General features: G+C 43.1%; 1 protein-coding gene across 1 annotated transcript in view; it reads left to right on the top strand.

Moving 5' to 3' along the window:
* BUD13 (BUD13 spliceosome associated protein) overlaps positions 1–11,086 on the top strand; it is a 180,274-nt gene extending 169,188 nt beyond the window's left edge. The window contains exons 9-11 of the mRNA XM_078681868.1: positions 1,615–1,799; positions 2,036–2,117; positions 10,477–11,086. Coding sequence (XP_078537994.1) covers positions 1,615–1,799; positions 2,036–2,117; positions 10,477–10,570 — 361 coding nt within the window. The 3' untranslated portion in view covers positions 10,571–11,086. The remainder of the gene's footprint in view (positions 1–1,614; positions 1,800–2,035; positions 2,118–10,476) is intronic.
* Positions 11,087–13,068: the final 1,982 nt, after the last annotated feature.

Raw genomic sequence — 13,068 nt, 5'->3', positions numbered from 1 at the left:
AGCCCGGGCCATTCTGGTGCTGGGACAAGCATTCTGTTTGGCCATCTCACCTCAATCTTGATCTGTGGTTCATCATTATATTTTAGCATTGGGCAGTTACATAGTATAGGTAACCCACCTCTCGACATTGTGCAGCACAATGAGGTACACTGCAGAGAGGTCGAGGAAACCCTTATTGGTTTACAGAGGCAAAAATAGATAATAATAACGCTCTATTTTTGTGGTAGTGTGGGCGAGCAGTTAGGCTTATTAGAGGGTAGTGCTAAGCATTTGTTGCACCTACAGTGGCAATAAATTATATACGCATTCAATGAATGAAGTCGAGACCAAACTAGAAGAACAGCACTTTTGTAATATAAATATTTAGACCAAGAACTTCGACTACACAGTAAATACTTTTCGCAGTGTGGAAAAATTACAGTAAATACAATATTCACAGTTGTGTACAATTACGCATAATACATTTCCTATGGAAGGAAAAAGCATTCTGAAACGCAATGCAATCACTGAGGTGGTTCACCTTTAGGAATCGGAAGGTTCGGAGGCCAAGGTCCAAAGTTCCAAGGCCAAGATCTCGGGGGCTTCCCGAATTTCACCAGGACCTAGGAGCAAATTTACTTAGTAACTGGCACGTTACGAAAGAAGTGGGGCATCTTAAAAGCAAACAGGCACTTGTAGGCAAGTCTGAAGGCTCTCAAGGGAGAGTGGAGGTCACAAGGGCTCTGGTGCCACGGGAGCACATCTAGTTCGAAGATACCACAGCCGGGCAGACTGGGTGCAGTGAAGATAGGCAGCTGGGCAATGTTTTGCTAAGTTGCACCGCGCTGTCAGAGGCTGGCACCTTGAAGCGACGACCGGATATACAGTGCTCCCTGCCTTGCTCGGGGGGGGGTGCCTTTCCTATATCCCATGTAGTGTCTGCGGGCATGGCACACAGGGATTTGTGCCATGTTGAATCGTCAATTTTTGTAATTTTTTTTTGTCTGCACCAAGCCACGCAGTTTGCAGTGACAGTGTGCATAGCCTTGGTGCGGGGACCCTAGGGTGGCACAATTCGTGCTGCTGTCCTTGGGGTCCTTCTTTAGTGTCAATGCCTTCGGTACCAGGGGTACCATTTACTAGGGACTTACAATGGCCACATAAGTTGCACCAATTGTGGTACAGTTTTAGGGCAAGAACACAGGTTCTGGGAACCTAGTTAGCAGGGACCCAGTACACCTCAGTCAAAGTTGCTTCACAAAACCAGGCAAAAAGTGTATGTGGGGTGGTACAGCAACAAGCACCCATTTCCCTACACATAGCTTTACCCGCAACACCATTACTAGTACCTACATATAGTTCTACAGTAGAACATCTTTCATGGCTTATAGCCTTTGTAGGTCCAAGACCATATGTACTACTTTTTCTGTGCCTGCTGACTCTCTTAGTTGGTTTGTGTTTTTAGAAACCGATTGTCTTATCCACAAAATCTTGTTTTTTTTTTAGGTTTTCTCCTGACATTGGTTCCCACTGAAAGTGGTCTAATGTAGAACGTGAAATTAATCTTACTGGTTAACGGCAGAGGAAATGACACCTACCTTTCCCTAATGTCAGTTATTCTTTTCCCACTTGTAGTCTCGCCCAGCGGCAGATGCAACAGCAAAATGTGCTGGATGCAGCCAAAGAGATTGAGAAACCCTTGGCCCGCTACATCGACGACCAGGACTTGGACCAAATGCTACGGGAGCAGGAACGAGATGGGGACCCCATGGCCAATTTCATCAAAAAGAAGAAAGTGAAGGAGGAAAAGAACAAGAAAGGTGAGCTCTGTGGGATCACTCTCGCCATCTTTGAGTTGCTGGAGGGTTGATGCTAAACTGGTTGATTTGACTGTACTTCTTTTATGGACGCAGACAAAAAAGCACTGTCATTATGCAATATGCCGAAGGGTTTAGTGCTGAAGTCAGCTAAGCCTTGTCCCAAGAAAGTCAGCTGTAGCCTCTGCCAATGCTGGTATTCACAACAGCTAGAGACATTTTTTCTTTGTTTTCTACAGCGCGCCCAAGATACAGTGGACCAAACCCTCCCCCGAATCGGTTTGACATTTGGCCTGGTTACCGCTGGGATGGAGTTGACAGGTATTTGTTGTATATTTGTTTCTTAATGTCATTTTAAATACAGTTTGACGGCTGTTTCACTTCTATAAGCTATAATTGGGTAACCCTGGAGTTAAAGTAGGTTGGCATGAGCTTCTGAAATTACAGCGTCGTTTTTGAGACACTGATTGCGCTCTACAGGGTGACCATCCTTCAAGATAAGATCATTGCTTGCATTTTGCCTCAAAATCTCATGCACCCCATGTCCACAATATGAGTTGGGTATGTTACTTCCCACAAGGTGTCTTTTTGTGTGTGTTTTAATGCAGTAGTTTGCTACCACAGTTTGCTCCCACAGATTGTTGGCATCTGTTGACACTGTAAATGCCCAACTCAATGGGATTTCTTTTTTTCACCTCTAAGAGACAAAAAGGCTTGCCTTTTTCATTGAACCAGGTTTTCTTAGGCTTTACGCTCGCAGTGGGGCATCAAGTGAGAGGCCTAACTCGTGCAAAACAGGAGATATCATCCATACAGACAGGGCATAGTGTGCCCTCCAGGCCAGTAGTTCCTCCATGGCCAGTATCTAGTTTGTGTGATGGAGCACAATAGGTGTGCTCCGAGCTGGGGAGCATAGTGTTAAACTCTCGAGTCCTGCCGAGTAGACAAAGGTTGGCATCTTTTGAGCCTCTACCATGTACCTCCCGTTTGGCTACATTTGTTTCTTGTCAATGATGAAAATTAACTTAGAGAGGTGCTTATTGGATGAACGAACGCCATTTCTGTGGGTGCCAGAAACCGGTCCCCGGTAGCTTGTTTCCTTTCCAGTGTAAGAATTGGCTTTGTAGTTTGGTTTGCCCTGTTCCCATCATGCACTGGGACAGGAACAGACTAATTTGCATACAGCCAGGTTCTGAAACTGGGATGATGCAGTGAGCTAAAAAACGGTGTTGGATCTAGCCCTGATCTCTTGACTGGGTGAGAGTTTTCTGCTTAATTCAGAGACTCTGTCCATCACCACCCCTTGTTGTTAATTATTTCTGTGGGTCAAGGCAGTTAAATTCATGGCCAGCTGTTAAACTTGTTTACTTGTAATGTGTGCACTAGACACTGATTTGTTTCCAGGCCCGATCTTCAGGAGGGGGCATTACAAACAAGTGTGAAGTTGCCAATAGAAAACCTGGACTTGGAATTGAAACTGATATAAAGTTAGAAATAAGGGGGAGTGGCAGATAATGAGCCTACCAGGGCTAGATGAACAGAGCACAGCTAAGCAGTTGGCCCTTGCAACAATGTTTGTACTATAGAACGACCTTCCCACGATCTGCAGCAGGGGGATCCTTTTCTGCTTTTTCTGTTTTTTTTGCACATCCTTACAGACCAGAGTAAAGGCCAAGTCCATTTTTTTCAAAACTTACAATGAGTGGTTAGCAAATGATGGGGCTGTCCCTTTTTCTGGTCCTTACCGAGAACGTTGCTTTTTTTGCTCTTCGATCTCTACCTTGTCATGACATGATACTTAGGGTGAAACGACCTGCTGCAGAGATCTATGTAAACAGCTAAGAGGTTAATAACAACCTCTCCCCCCCCCACTCTCACTCCCTTCTACCACACTGTCACCCCCACAACGCCCAGCCCCCACTCTTCCCGCAATTGCCTCACCCCTCCTATCATTGATTCCCTGTCCAATAACACCAACACCATCATTAATCCTTTCACTCCCCTCCCCCCAACCTCCCTACCTACCCGAACATCAACACACTCACTAACACCTCCAACTCCAACCACTTCACTAACACCCCCAACCCTCTCCCTCCCTACTCCAGTAACCTAGACACTTGCTCTCCTTCAGTGCCCACCCCCAACTCCTTACCTAACCCCACGCTGGACATGATTATGTCCACCCTCCTCCAAGTGAGAGAAGAACTCCACACCCTAAAAGAGTTACTCCTCACACACCCCAGACACCCCCCTCCCACCACAACTTCTCAACCTAACAACATATCCCCCTCACATCCTACTCACCCCCTACATTGGACCTCTATCCCCTCTCGCAATACCTCCAACCGCCCCCGACGCACTATCAAGACTCTGTCGGACCTCGACATACACACCCTACTCCGCACATATATCCCGGTTCGCCAAAACCTCTTAGCCACCTCACACCTGTCCATTCCTACGATTCTCTCCAATCCTCTCAGACACCCCACGTATAACAACAGAGGCTCCGTCCCCAACAACCTCACAAAAGTCCCCCTCACTCTAGATCCCTCCTCCTCCCTCTGCACCCCCAGACTCAAATGCACACTTCTCAACTGTAGATCGGCCCAAAGACACTCCTTGGAGGTCGCTGATCTCATCATTTCTTTGAACCTTGACCTAGCCATCCTAACTGAAACATGGTTAACTGAATCTTCTACTCCTATCATGGATATCCTAGTCCCCCCCAACTACTGCATCATTAGACTTGACAGGTCCAGCAAGACAGGCGGTGGAATCGCATGCATTTACAGGAGCAACCTTTCAATTAATAAAGTCACCGCCCCTTCTCTTACCTCCTGTGAATACATCTGCCTTGATGTCATCAGTGAAAACAAACCTGTATGTTCACTACACATCATCTACCACCCACCTTGGGACAACCTCACCTTCTCCCAACAACTCATGGACACAATCTCAATCAACTCAGGATGGCAAAACACACAAATTTACCTTGGCGATTACAATCTTCACTGGAATGATTGCAGTGACGCGTGGTAAATAGCCTCAAACATTTCCTTAACGCTTCTGACCTCACCCAAATTTGCAACAGCCCGACCCATGACAAAGGCTCTATCCTCGACCTTATCATCTCCAAAGAAGGCACTATTCAACTTGATTCAATCCAACCCTGTGACTGGTCAGATCACCATATTGTCACATTCTTCATCAATGAAAAAGTTAAACTTAACCCGGTCCAATCCTCCAAGCCCAAAATTTGGAAAAGAGACCTGAAGAAACTCAATCCAAACTCTTTACCCCCTAACAGCTGCAATCTCCTACTCCCCCCTACCGGCGTTACTGACGTTCAATACTTAACTGACCACTATCTCAACGCTATGACCTCAATAATCAATGAGGATGCAACTGAAAAGAGTCTCCACCAAGATCTCCAACCCTGGGTACGACGGGAGTCTCAATGAAGACAGACGGGCCATGCGAATGGCAGAGCGCACCTGGTGATCTGTTCCCTCGGCACTGCACCTAAAAATTCTGAAGAAAAAGAGAAAAGCATACTTCAGGAAAATAAAACGCTCAAAATCAGATTTATTCAGACTCCAGCTCGACCAAGCAAAAAACCGTTCAAGAAAACTGTTCGAGCTAATCCGATCACAATCCAAGGAACAACCCCAAGCAGTCGACACTATGGGCAATGCACCTTCCTGTGAAGATTTCTCTGCTTTCTTTAACCAAAAAACTGACAACATAAGGAGCAATCTCCTCATTGACGCAAGCCTTTACTCCAAACCCCACTGCATAACACCCAATGAACCAAAAAACAATGCGACTTGGTCATCCTTTGGCACTTACTCTGAAGAAGAAATTGACAGACTACTCAGCACCCTGAAACCATCCAATCACCTCACTGACCCTCTTCCTGCTAACGCTGTAAAAGACTTCACCCCTTTGCTCCTACCACTCTGGACTAAAATTATCAATAGCTCACTTCAACAAGGAACCATCCCTGACTCCCTCAAAGTTGGACAAGTTACACCTTTACTAAAGAAACCAACAGCCGACCCCACTGATCTAAACACCTACCGTCCTATTACCAACATTCCCACTCTCGCCAAACTGTTGGAAAAATGCGTTCAACTACAATTGACAAAGCACATAGAACAGTTTGATCTCCTCAACGCTCATCAATCAGGCTTCCGAGCAGGGCACAGTACCGAAACTGCTATGACTCACATAATTGACGACGCCCTCCAAATTTTAGATCAAAATGATACCTGCCTCCTCATCCTTCTTGATCTCTCTTCAGCATTCGACACTGTGAAACATGAGAACTTACTCGAACTCTTAAACACGAGAATGGGTCTTTCTGGGACTGTTCTTCAGTGGTTCACTTCCTTTCTACACAACAGGTCTCAGAAATTCAAGAGCAACAACTTGATGTCCTCTCCAGTACCTGTTTCGTTAGGTGTCCCCCAAAGATCCTGCCTATCCCCAATTTTGTTCAACCTAGTTATGGAACCTCTCACCACCTTGCTACAAGCATCCAATGTATACTTTCACATGTACGCCGATGACATCCAACTATATCTCGAACTACAATCCCCCAAAGACATTGTGCGTCTGAACTCAACGATTAGAAGCACCCAATCCTGGCTTGCCGATAACCACCTCAAACTCAATGCTATGAAAACTGAGTTCCTTCTGATCTCACCTCCCGCGAAAATCTCTACCACTCAAACCTGGCTTAAACACCTAACTGCACTCAATGTCCAACCGACCATCGTGGATTCAGCAAAATCTTTAGGCATAACACTTGATGCCAATCTCAACATGCAGCAGCATATCAGCAAGGCAACTAAGGGAGCGAACTTCCAAATAAATACCTTGAGGAAACTTAAACCCTTCCTCCCAGCCAAAGACTTCCAAACGGCAGTACAAGCACTAGTCATCCCTCGCATAGACTACGGCAGCATCGCCCTCTGCGGTCTCCCCCTAACTACAACTGCACCCCTAAGAGCTTCACTAAACGCGGCAGCGAGGCTCATCACTGGATCTAAAAAACACTCACATATCTCCCCTGACTTTAAATCCCTGAACTGGCTGCCTTTTGAAGCCAGAATACATCTGAAAATTGCCTGCATGACGCACAAGGCCATACACCTGAACTCACCTGGCTACCTCACTCAGAAGCTGACTATTTCCGGCGGCTCCAGAACCACCAGAAGCACAAACAATCTTCTGCTGAAGCCTCGAAGATTCCGGAAGGAAAAAACTTACAAACGCTCCTTCTCAGGAATGGCGCCTAGGATCTTGAACTCACTCCCTCCCGAAACCAGGCTCATCTCCTCCACTCTTCGTTTTAAGAAAGAAGTAAAAGCTATCCTCATGGCTAAATACACTTGAACTACTACTTTTGATCTTTTAAGACGCTGCGTCGATCTGTACTACTTGTTTGATCCCTTTGCACATGTGTATTACTTGTATTATCGACCTACCTGATTGTTCATGCTCCCTCTTATTTGTACTACTTGCATTGATGACCTACCTTCCTAACTATGCTCCCTGTGTACCCACCCTAGCACTCACTTACCCCTTGCCTTTGTAAAGCGCTCTGTTATCTGCAAAGATCTTGTTCGCGCTATATTAAACTTTCAAAATAAAATAAAAATAAACATACTGCCAGTACATTATTATTATTATTATTATTTTTTTTTTTTTTTTTTTTTTACAAACTTTGTCCCCAAAATAATTTGCAACATGGCAAAATATGGCAGCAAAGTGTGCCAGTCATACATTATAGTTAACGCTCATAGTTTTCCGTTTCTACTGATTTTTGTTAAACACTGACAGAAAACATACAGTTCTTGTATTTATTTTTAAACATAAAAAACAGGAAACTGGTCTTTTCAGGGTCTCCCAATTCTTTTATTCGAGACTGCCAGGCCAGTAGCTGTGCAGCCTGACAAGCAGGGGGATAAAAAGGAAAAGGAATTAGGTTTCTTAATGAAGCTTTGCGCAGCTGTCAATGTCCATGTATTCGTACTACAGTACTAATGTTTTTGAGTACATTTACTGGTGAAACACGTTGGATATAATCTAGTTGCAGCTTTACTTTATTACAGAACACAAAATAAATATGGATGAATACAAAAAATAAATATGGATACGTGTTGACAGAAACGCCTAAAAGTAAATGGCATAAAACTGTGAGCCCAAGCTACTAGTAGATAATTGTGTAAGTTAAACACCTAAAGGCAATGTGTGTTATATACGTTTTAATCCTAGCAAGTTTTCACTCAATCTGTCGTTATTTAAATTTAGAAAAACATATATTTTATTGGGGAGTACTAAAGACTTGTTATTAAGTGATGTAAGAATCAGTTCTTTTTATGTGCTATACAAATGATTTAGTGCATTTAATTACACACAGACATATGTGAGATTACTACACAGCACACACAGCCCCACGGCAGGTCTCAAGCCCCACCCTCCCTCCCCCCGCACCCACCACCGCCACCCCCAATGCACATCTTCTGCAAGGAAAAACCATTCCTTTATCCCCTACTAAACTTATTTATTGGGCCATAGCATACCCACATACATCACCCAAGTGGAGCCCCAGATTTGTGGGCAAACCCCAAAATCGCATACAAGCTCTCCACCAAAATGCTAAGGGACCACAAACGTTAATGTGCGCTATTTAGAATGCACAACATAACATGCCTCACATAGAAAGGTTTATGATGTCAAAAAGCTTTCAAAACTCATTTTATCTTTTGAACTCTACAAAGCGACACACTGCATATTTTTGTCTCCATTTTTACGCTGTACATTCAGGGTTCAAGATGTGAGGGTTCAACTGTGCTCCCTGTTAACTTTGACACCTGCTCCCTTTGAGGACACAACTAGGACAGTCGGAATAGCTTTTTCTGGTTGAGTTCCCCATATTTGTTTCCAGTAAGAACATAACACCCTCAGAGTAGTTTTCGTTAATCTGTTTCCTCTCTGAATAGAATACCATGAAACATTAATACCCAGGTCTCTTCTTCATCGAGTATAAACTTGCTGCCTGTGGTCTGGCCCCATCTCATTTCCACTCTAGTGGGTAGATGCATCATTGTTGCCGTTTGCGATTCCTAAATTGCGAAAATTAAGGAATCGCAATTTAGAAATCGCAAGCGGCAATGCATGAACAATTCGCATTTATTTTTGCAATTCTGTATTTTTCCTTAATTGCGATTCACAATTTGCGAATTGCAATTAAGGAAAACCCTTCCCATTGATTCCTATGGGCCAAAAGGCCCATAGGAATGAATGGGAAGGCAATCACATTTTGCGAATTTCAAATTGCGATTCGCAAAATGTGAATGCAATTTCAAGGGAGCAGGGGGGGGTCCAAAGAACCCCTCCTTGCACCCCTGAAATGTAACTTTAAACGCAATTTACACTGGGCATGTGCGTGTGTAAATTTAAACTTCCAAAAATGCAATTTGTGCATATTTGATAGTTTTCTGTAAATTAGCATGAAGTTCAATTTCATGCTATTTTACCCCTTCCAAATTGCGAATTCGCAATTCAAAAATAATCATGCATTGCATTTAAGAAATCTCAAATTGCGATTTCTTAAATGCAATCGCAATTTTAGAAATCGCAACATGGTTGCGATTCCTAAAATTGCGAAAAGCATGATGCATTCCAAATTAGTCAATTGCATTCGCAAACGGCCGAAAATTGCGATTCGCACCGCTTGCGAATGCAATTCTGTTTGATGCATCTAGGCATAAGTCCTCATGTGGGTAAAAAACGATGTGAATGACTAACTCCTAAAAGTGTACGGAATGCACTTTGGAGGAGGCTACAAACTGGGAGGACCAGGGGGCTATGCAAAGGGGTGGGGAGGCTGTGGGGCGAGGACAGCAAAGAAGCATGGGAAGTTAACCCACATCAATATGAAAGAAGCTGCTGGAGTTGGTTAATCAATCAGAAAGAAGAAAGGATGGAATGCCTAAATTAACCTCAGCCATTGGCTATTACTCAGGCTAACATTGTCGTTTTGTGCTTTTTGGCATTATTTCTACTTACAACTTTCAAAATTCATATTTATGGTTCCCCTTGTTAGATTTTTTTTAATCGTTTTTCTGTCATATTGTTACTAAATTGTAGACAATATTTCTAATTTGGTTTGGGATTTTTATTGTTTTGCATTTTCACTTTATTACCTTTTTGGTACTGCATAAATACTTTACGCATTGCCATATATTAAGCCTGTCAGCTCTGTGCCATAGCTGCCAGCAACTTGAGTTCAGGTTCATGTAGTAACATTGAAGGCTCATCATTTCAAGGGTTATGATTGTTCCTTGAAGTGTTTAGTCACCCACCCGAATTAAGCATAAGTTGATGAGTTACTTCGTTAGGCAGAATTGGTTTTGTGTGTGTGAGCTGGAGATGGTTGGCTACACTTGCATCATTGACCGGGTTAACGTAAAACCAGAGGGGCCTTGCAGTCTACTCATACAGTCCAGTTCTGAAGCTGACCTTTGTCTTAAATTCTCTATTGAAAGTCTGAAGTGAAAGTGCTGTAAAAGAAAGTGCTGCAAAATACGCTCATTAACTCTTAAGCCTTGAAAGTGTTTGCCAGTACAGGGAAGCTTTAATTATGCATTGTTTCTTTTCCGTCCAACAGGTCCAATGGATTTGAACAGAAGCGATATGCCAGGCAAGCTGACAAGAAGGCAGTCCAAGAAATTGCCTACAAGTGGAGCGTGGAGGACATGTAACCCGGAGCTGGCTGGGTAGTTAACATGGATCTAAGGATCAACCTGCTGCTGTTGCTCATAGTGAAGCAAGATACTTCAAAACATGATTGGTGGCAGAAGAAGCAATGATGAAAGTACAGAGCTAGGAGAGACTCTTGTAGACCCCATCAACGGTAGTCCTTTTCTGAGTAGGGACATTTTCAGAGGGGATTGCTGCTCAATGTGAAGTACGTTTGAAAAAGCTACACGAGCCCATGAACATTAAGCAGTTTTAATAAACAATGAACTGCTGTAATGCCTTTCTCTGAAGGTTGGCACTTAGTCTGCTGGAGCTCTGGGAAAGGGGTTGATGGACCTTTGCTGCCATCTCAGGGTAGGTTCTGAAGGAGTCTTCACTGTTATCCTGACTCCTTAGGCATTTTTAAAAAGTGTATTTTCTTATTCCAAGAACCTACAACATTCGTTTTTCATTGCAGATGTATTTTTCAGTTTGGTATTTATTTGACAACTTACCTTAATAAACAAGTTGTTACAGTCTTGCTGTGTGGTGGGACATGCCTTATGCTGCCAGTGTATTGTTGGGTTTATTCTTGTCATGGTTAGTGTGCTTGGGAGCATCCTGATTTGGAGCTGCACAAGAGTTATCTTTTACTTTTCACCTGTATCATCAACATCCGGAATACCAGACCTTGATAAAAGACATCTTCTGGGGCAGAGCTTTGGTGCCCTGCCCTCCCAGGCAGCCCACCAAATAAGGCTGCGTTGTGTGTGTGTTTGTCAAGGCACTAGCAGTGATACGGGTCCTTTAAGGATGAGGCTGATTGTGAGTGTTAGCATTCAGTCTGACAATCTGATGGAGATGGCAGCACTTTTTTTTGGTTGGTTCTTGGCCATGCTGGTGACTGAGAGGGTGATTGAGCAGAAAGTGGTAGTAGCTGCCTCATAAGTAAGTTCATGACCCAGTTCATGAACCCGTCATTGTTTTTCATAACTAATGGCTTGATTGGACCAATACTCTATGTAGGACCCCTGCATATTTTCCATTTACAAATGATTCCGAAAACAACCAGTTTTCTCTGCAGCATGGTTGTGGTGTAGATGACGTGCTTTTTTAAAGGACAGTTCTGTCTGTAACATGGATCTCTGTAAGGTGTCCCTTGCTTCTGTAACAGGCTAGCTTAGTTTGCAGCATGGTTCTGTTGTTTCTGCAAAAATACAGTTTGCAACTCCAGCAGGCATCTGTTCCTGATGACCCATGCTTTGCTTAATCCTAGCATCAAATAATTGGATCCGAAATAGGTACTCGAAGTTTGAAAATGCATTGTGGATAGCCACACTAGTATTACTTGCCAGTAACCTTTTCTCCTCTGCCTTGAAATAACTGTATTATTGATCCGGTTAGACTTAATTCAGTGGCTATCTTAAGCATATTAATTTAAATTACTGCTCAAAGCAGTCAGTGGTTCTCTGGTAAATTAATTGCTTCTCTTAAGTAAGTACAACAGACAGGTTTAGGTTCTTGAAATGGGTCCTTCTTGAACAATCATTGTCTCCAACTCCAGGAGGCTCTGCATGAGCAAGTATTCCTTTATCAATATGACCTTAAAGTTACAGTAACAATGTTTTTACAGAATTATTACTGTCAAGCTACAAACCGATCCAGCCGCCTGTTGCAGACAGTATTGTATACAATACTCCACAGAGCCAATCCTTGCTCAAGATTGGATGGCTTTCATGCTAATTTCAGTTGCCTTGCTTCATGTTTGTGGCGTTCTTACTCCCTGTGTTTGACCCACCTACAGGAGCTTTTTGGTTTCACCGTCATCAGATACCTCATACGTCCTGCTCTGAATACTGCACCGACATAAAAAAGCAAGGTCACTTACTATTGCCACATAGTGGTCACTAGAAAAATCGCAGCAGAAATGTGAACGATACAACTTCGATCTTGACTTGCATTGAAAGCTGTTATAAAGAAGCCTTGTCAATGCCAGTTGGTCTGACTTGTAGGTAAGGGTAAGTGAGACTGGGTGGCATTGCCACTGCTTGTTAAAACAGCTGTGAGTCTGTTCCTAAGAGCACCACATTTTTGCAGAGAAGATATTAGAGGGTCTTAAGGGATGGGTGGTTAATAAAGGACCAGAAAGTTTGCTTGTGACTTTCTATTCAGCAAAGGTGGATACTGCAGGCAGCCTGGGAGAGGCGAAATGTATGTGGAAAGCTGATTCGGTACTTTTGTAATGTTTTAAATGTATATCCAAATGCAAGTTATTTTGCAGGTCTTTGCATCAGAAGTCATTAGATTGCAGTCAATACATGGTGAGTACCTTTACATTGCAGATTATTACATTGAGAGTACGTTACCTAACAGGTGTTAAGTATTACTTTTTGAAACACACACACACACTATATATATATTTATATCAATATATATATATATATATATATATATATATATATAAATATATATATATATGATACGTATATTCCAATTTAATTTTACAAAAATAAATTATTTA

The sequence above is a fragment of the Lissotriton helveticus genome, chromosome 3_1 (genome assembly GCF_964261635.1).
Source record: "Lissotriton helveticus chromosome 3_1, aLisHel1.1, whole genome shotgun sequence".
Lineage (NCBI taxonomy): Eukaryota > Metazoa > Chordata > Amphibia > Caudata > Salamandridae > Lissotriton > Lissotriton helveticus.
Note: the sequence above shows the minus strand (reverse complement) of the source record. Positions and strands in the feature narration are given on the sequence as shown.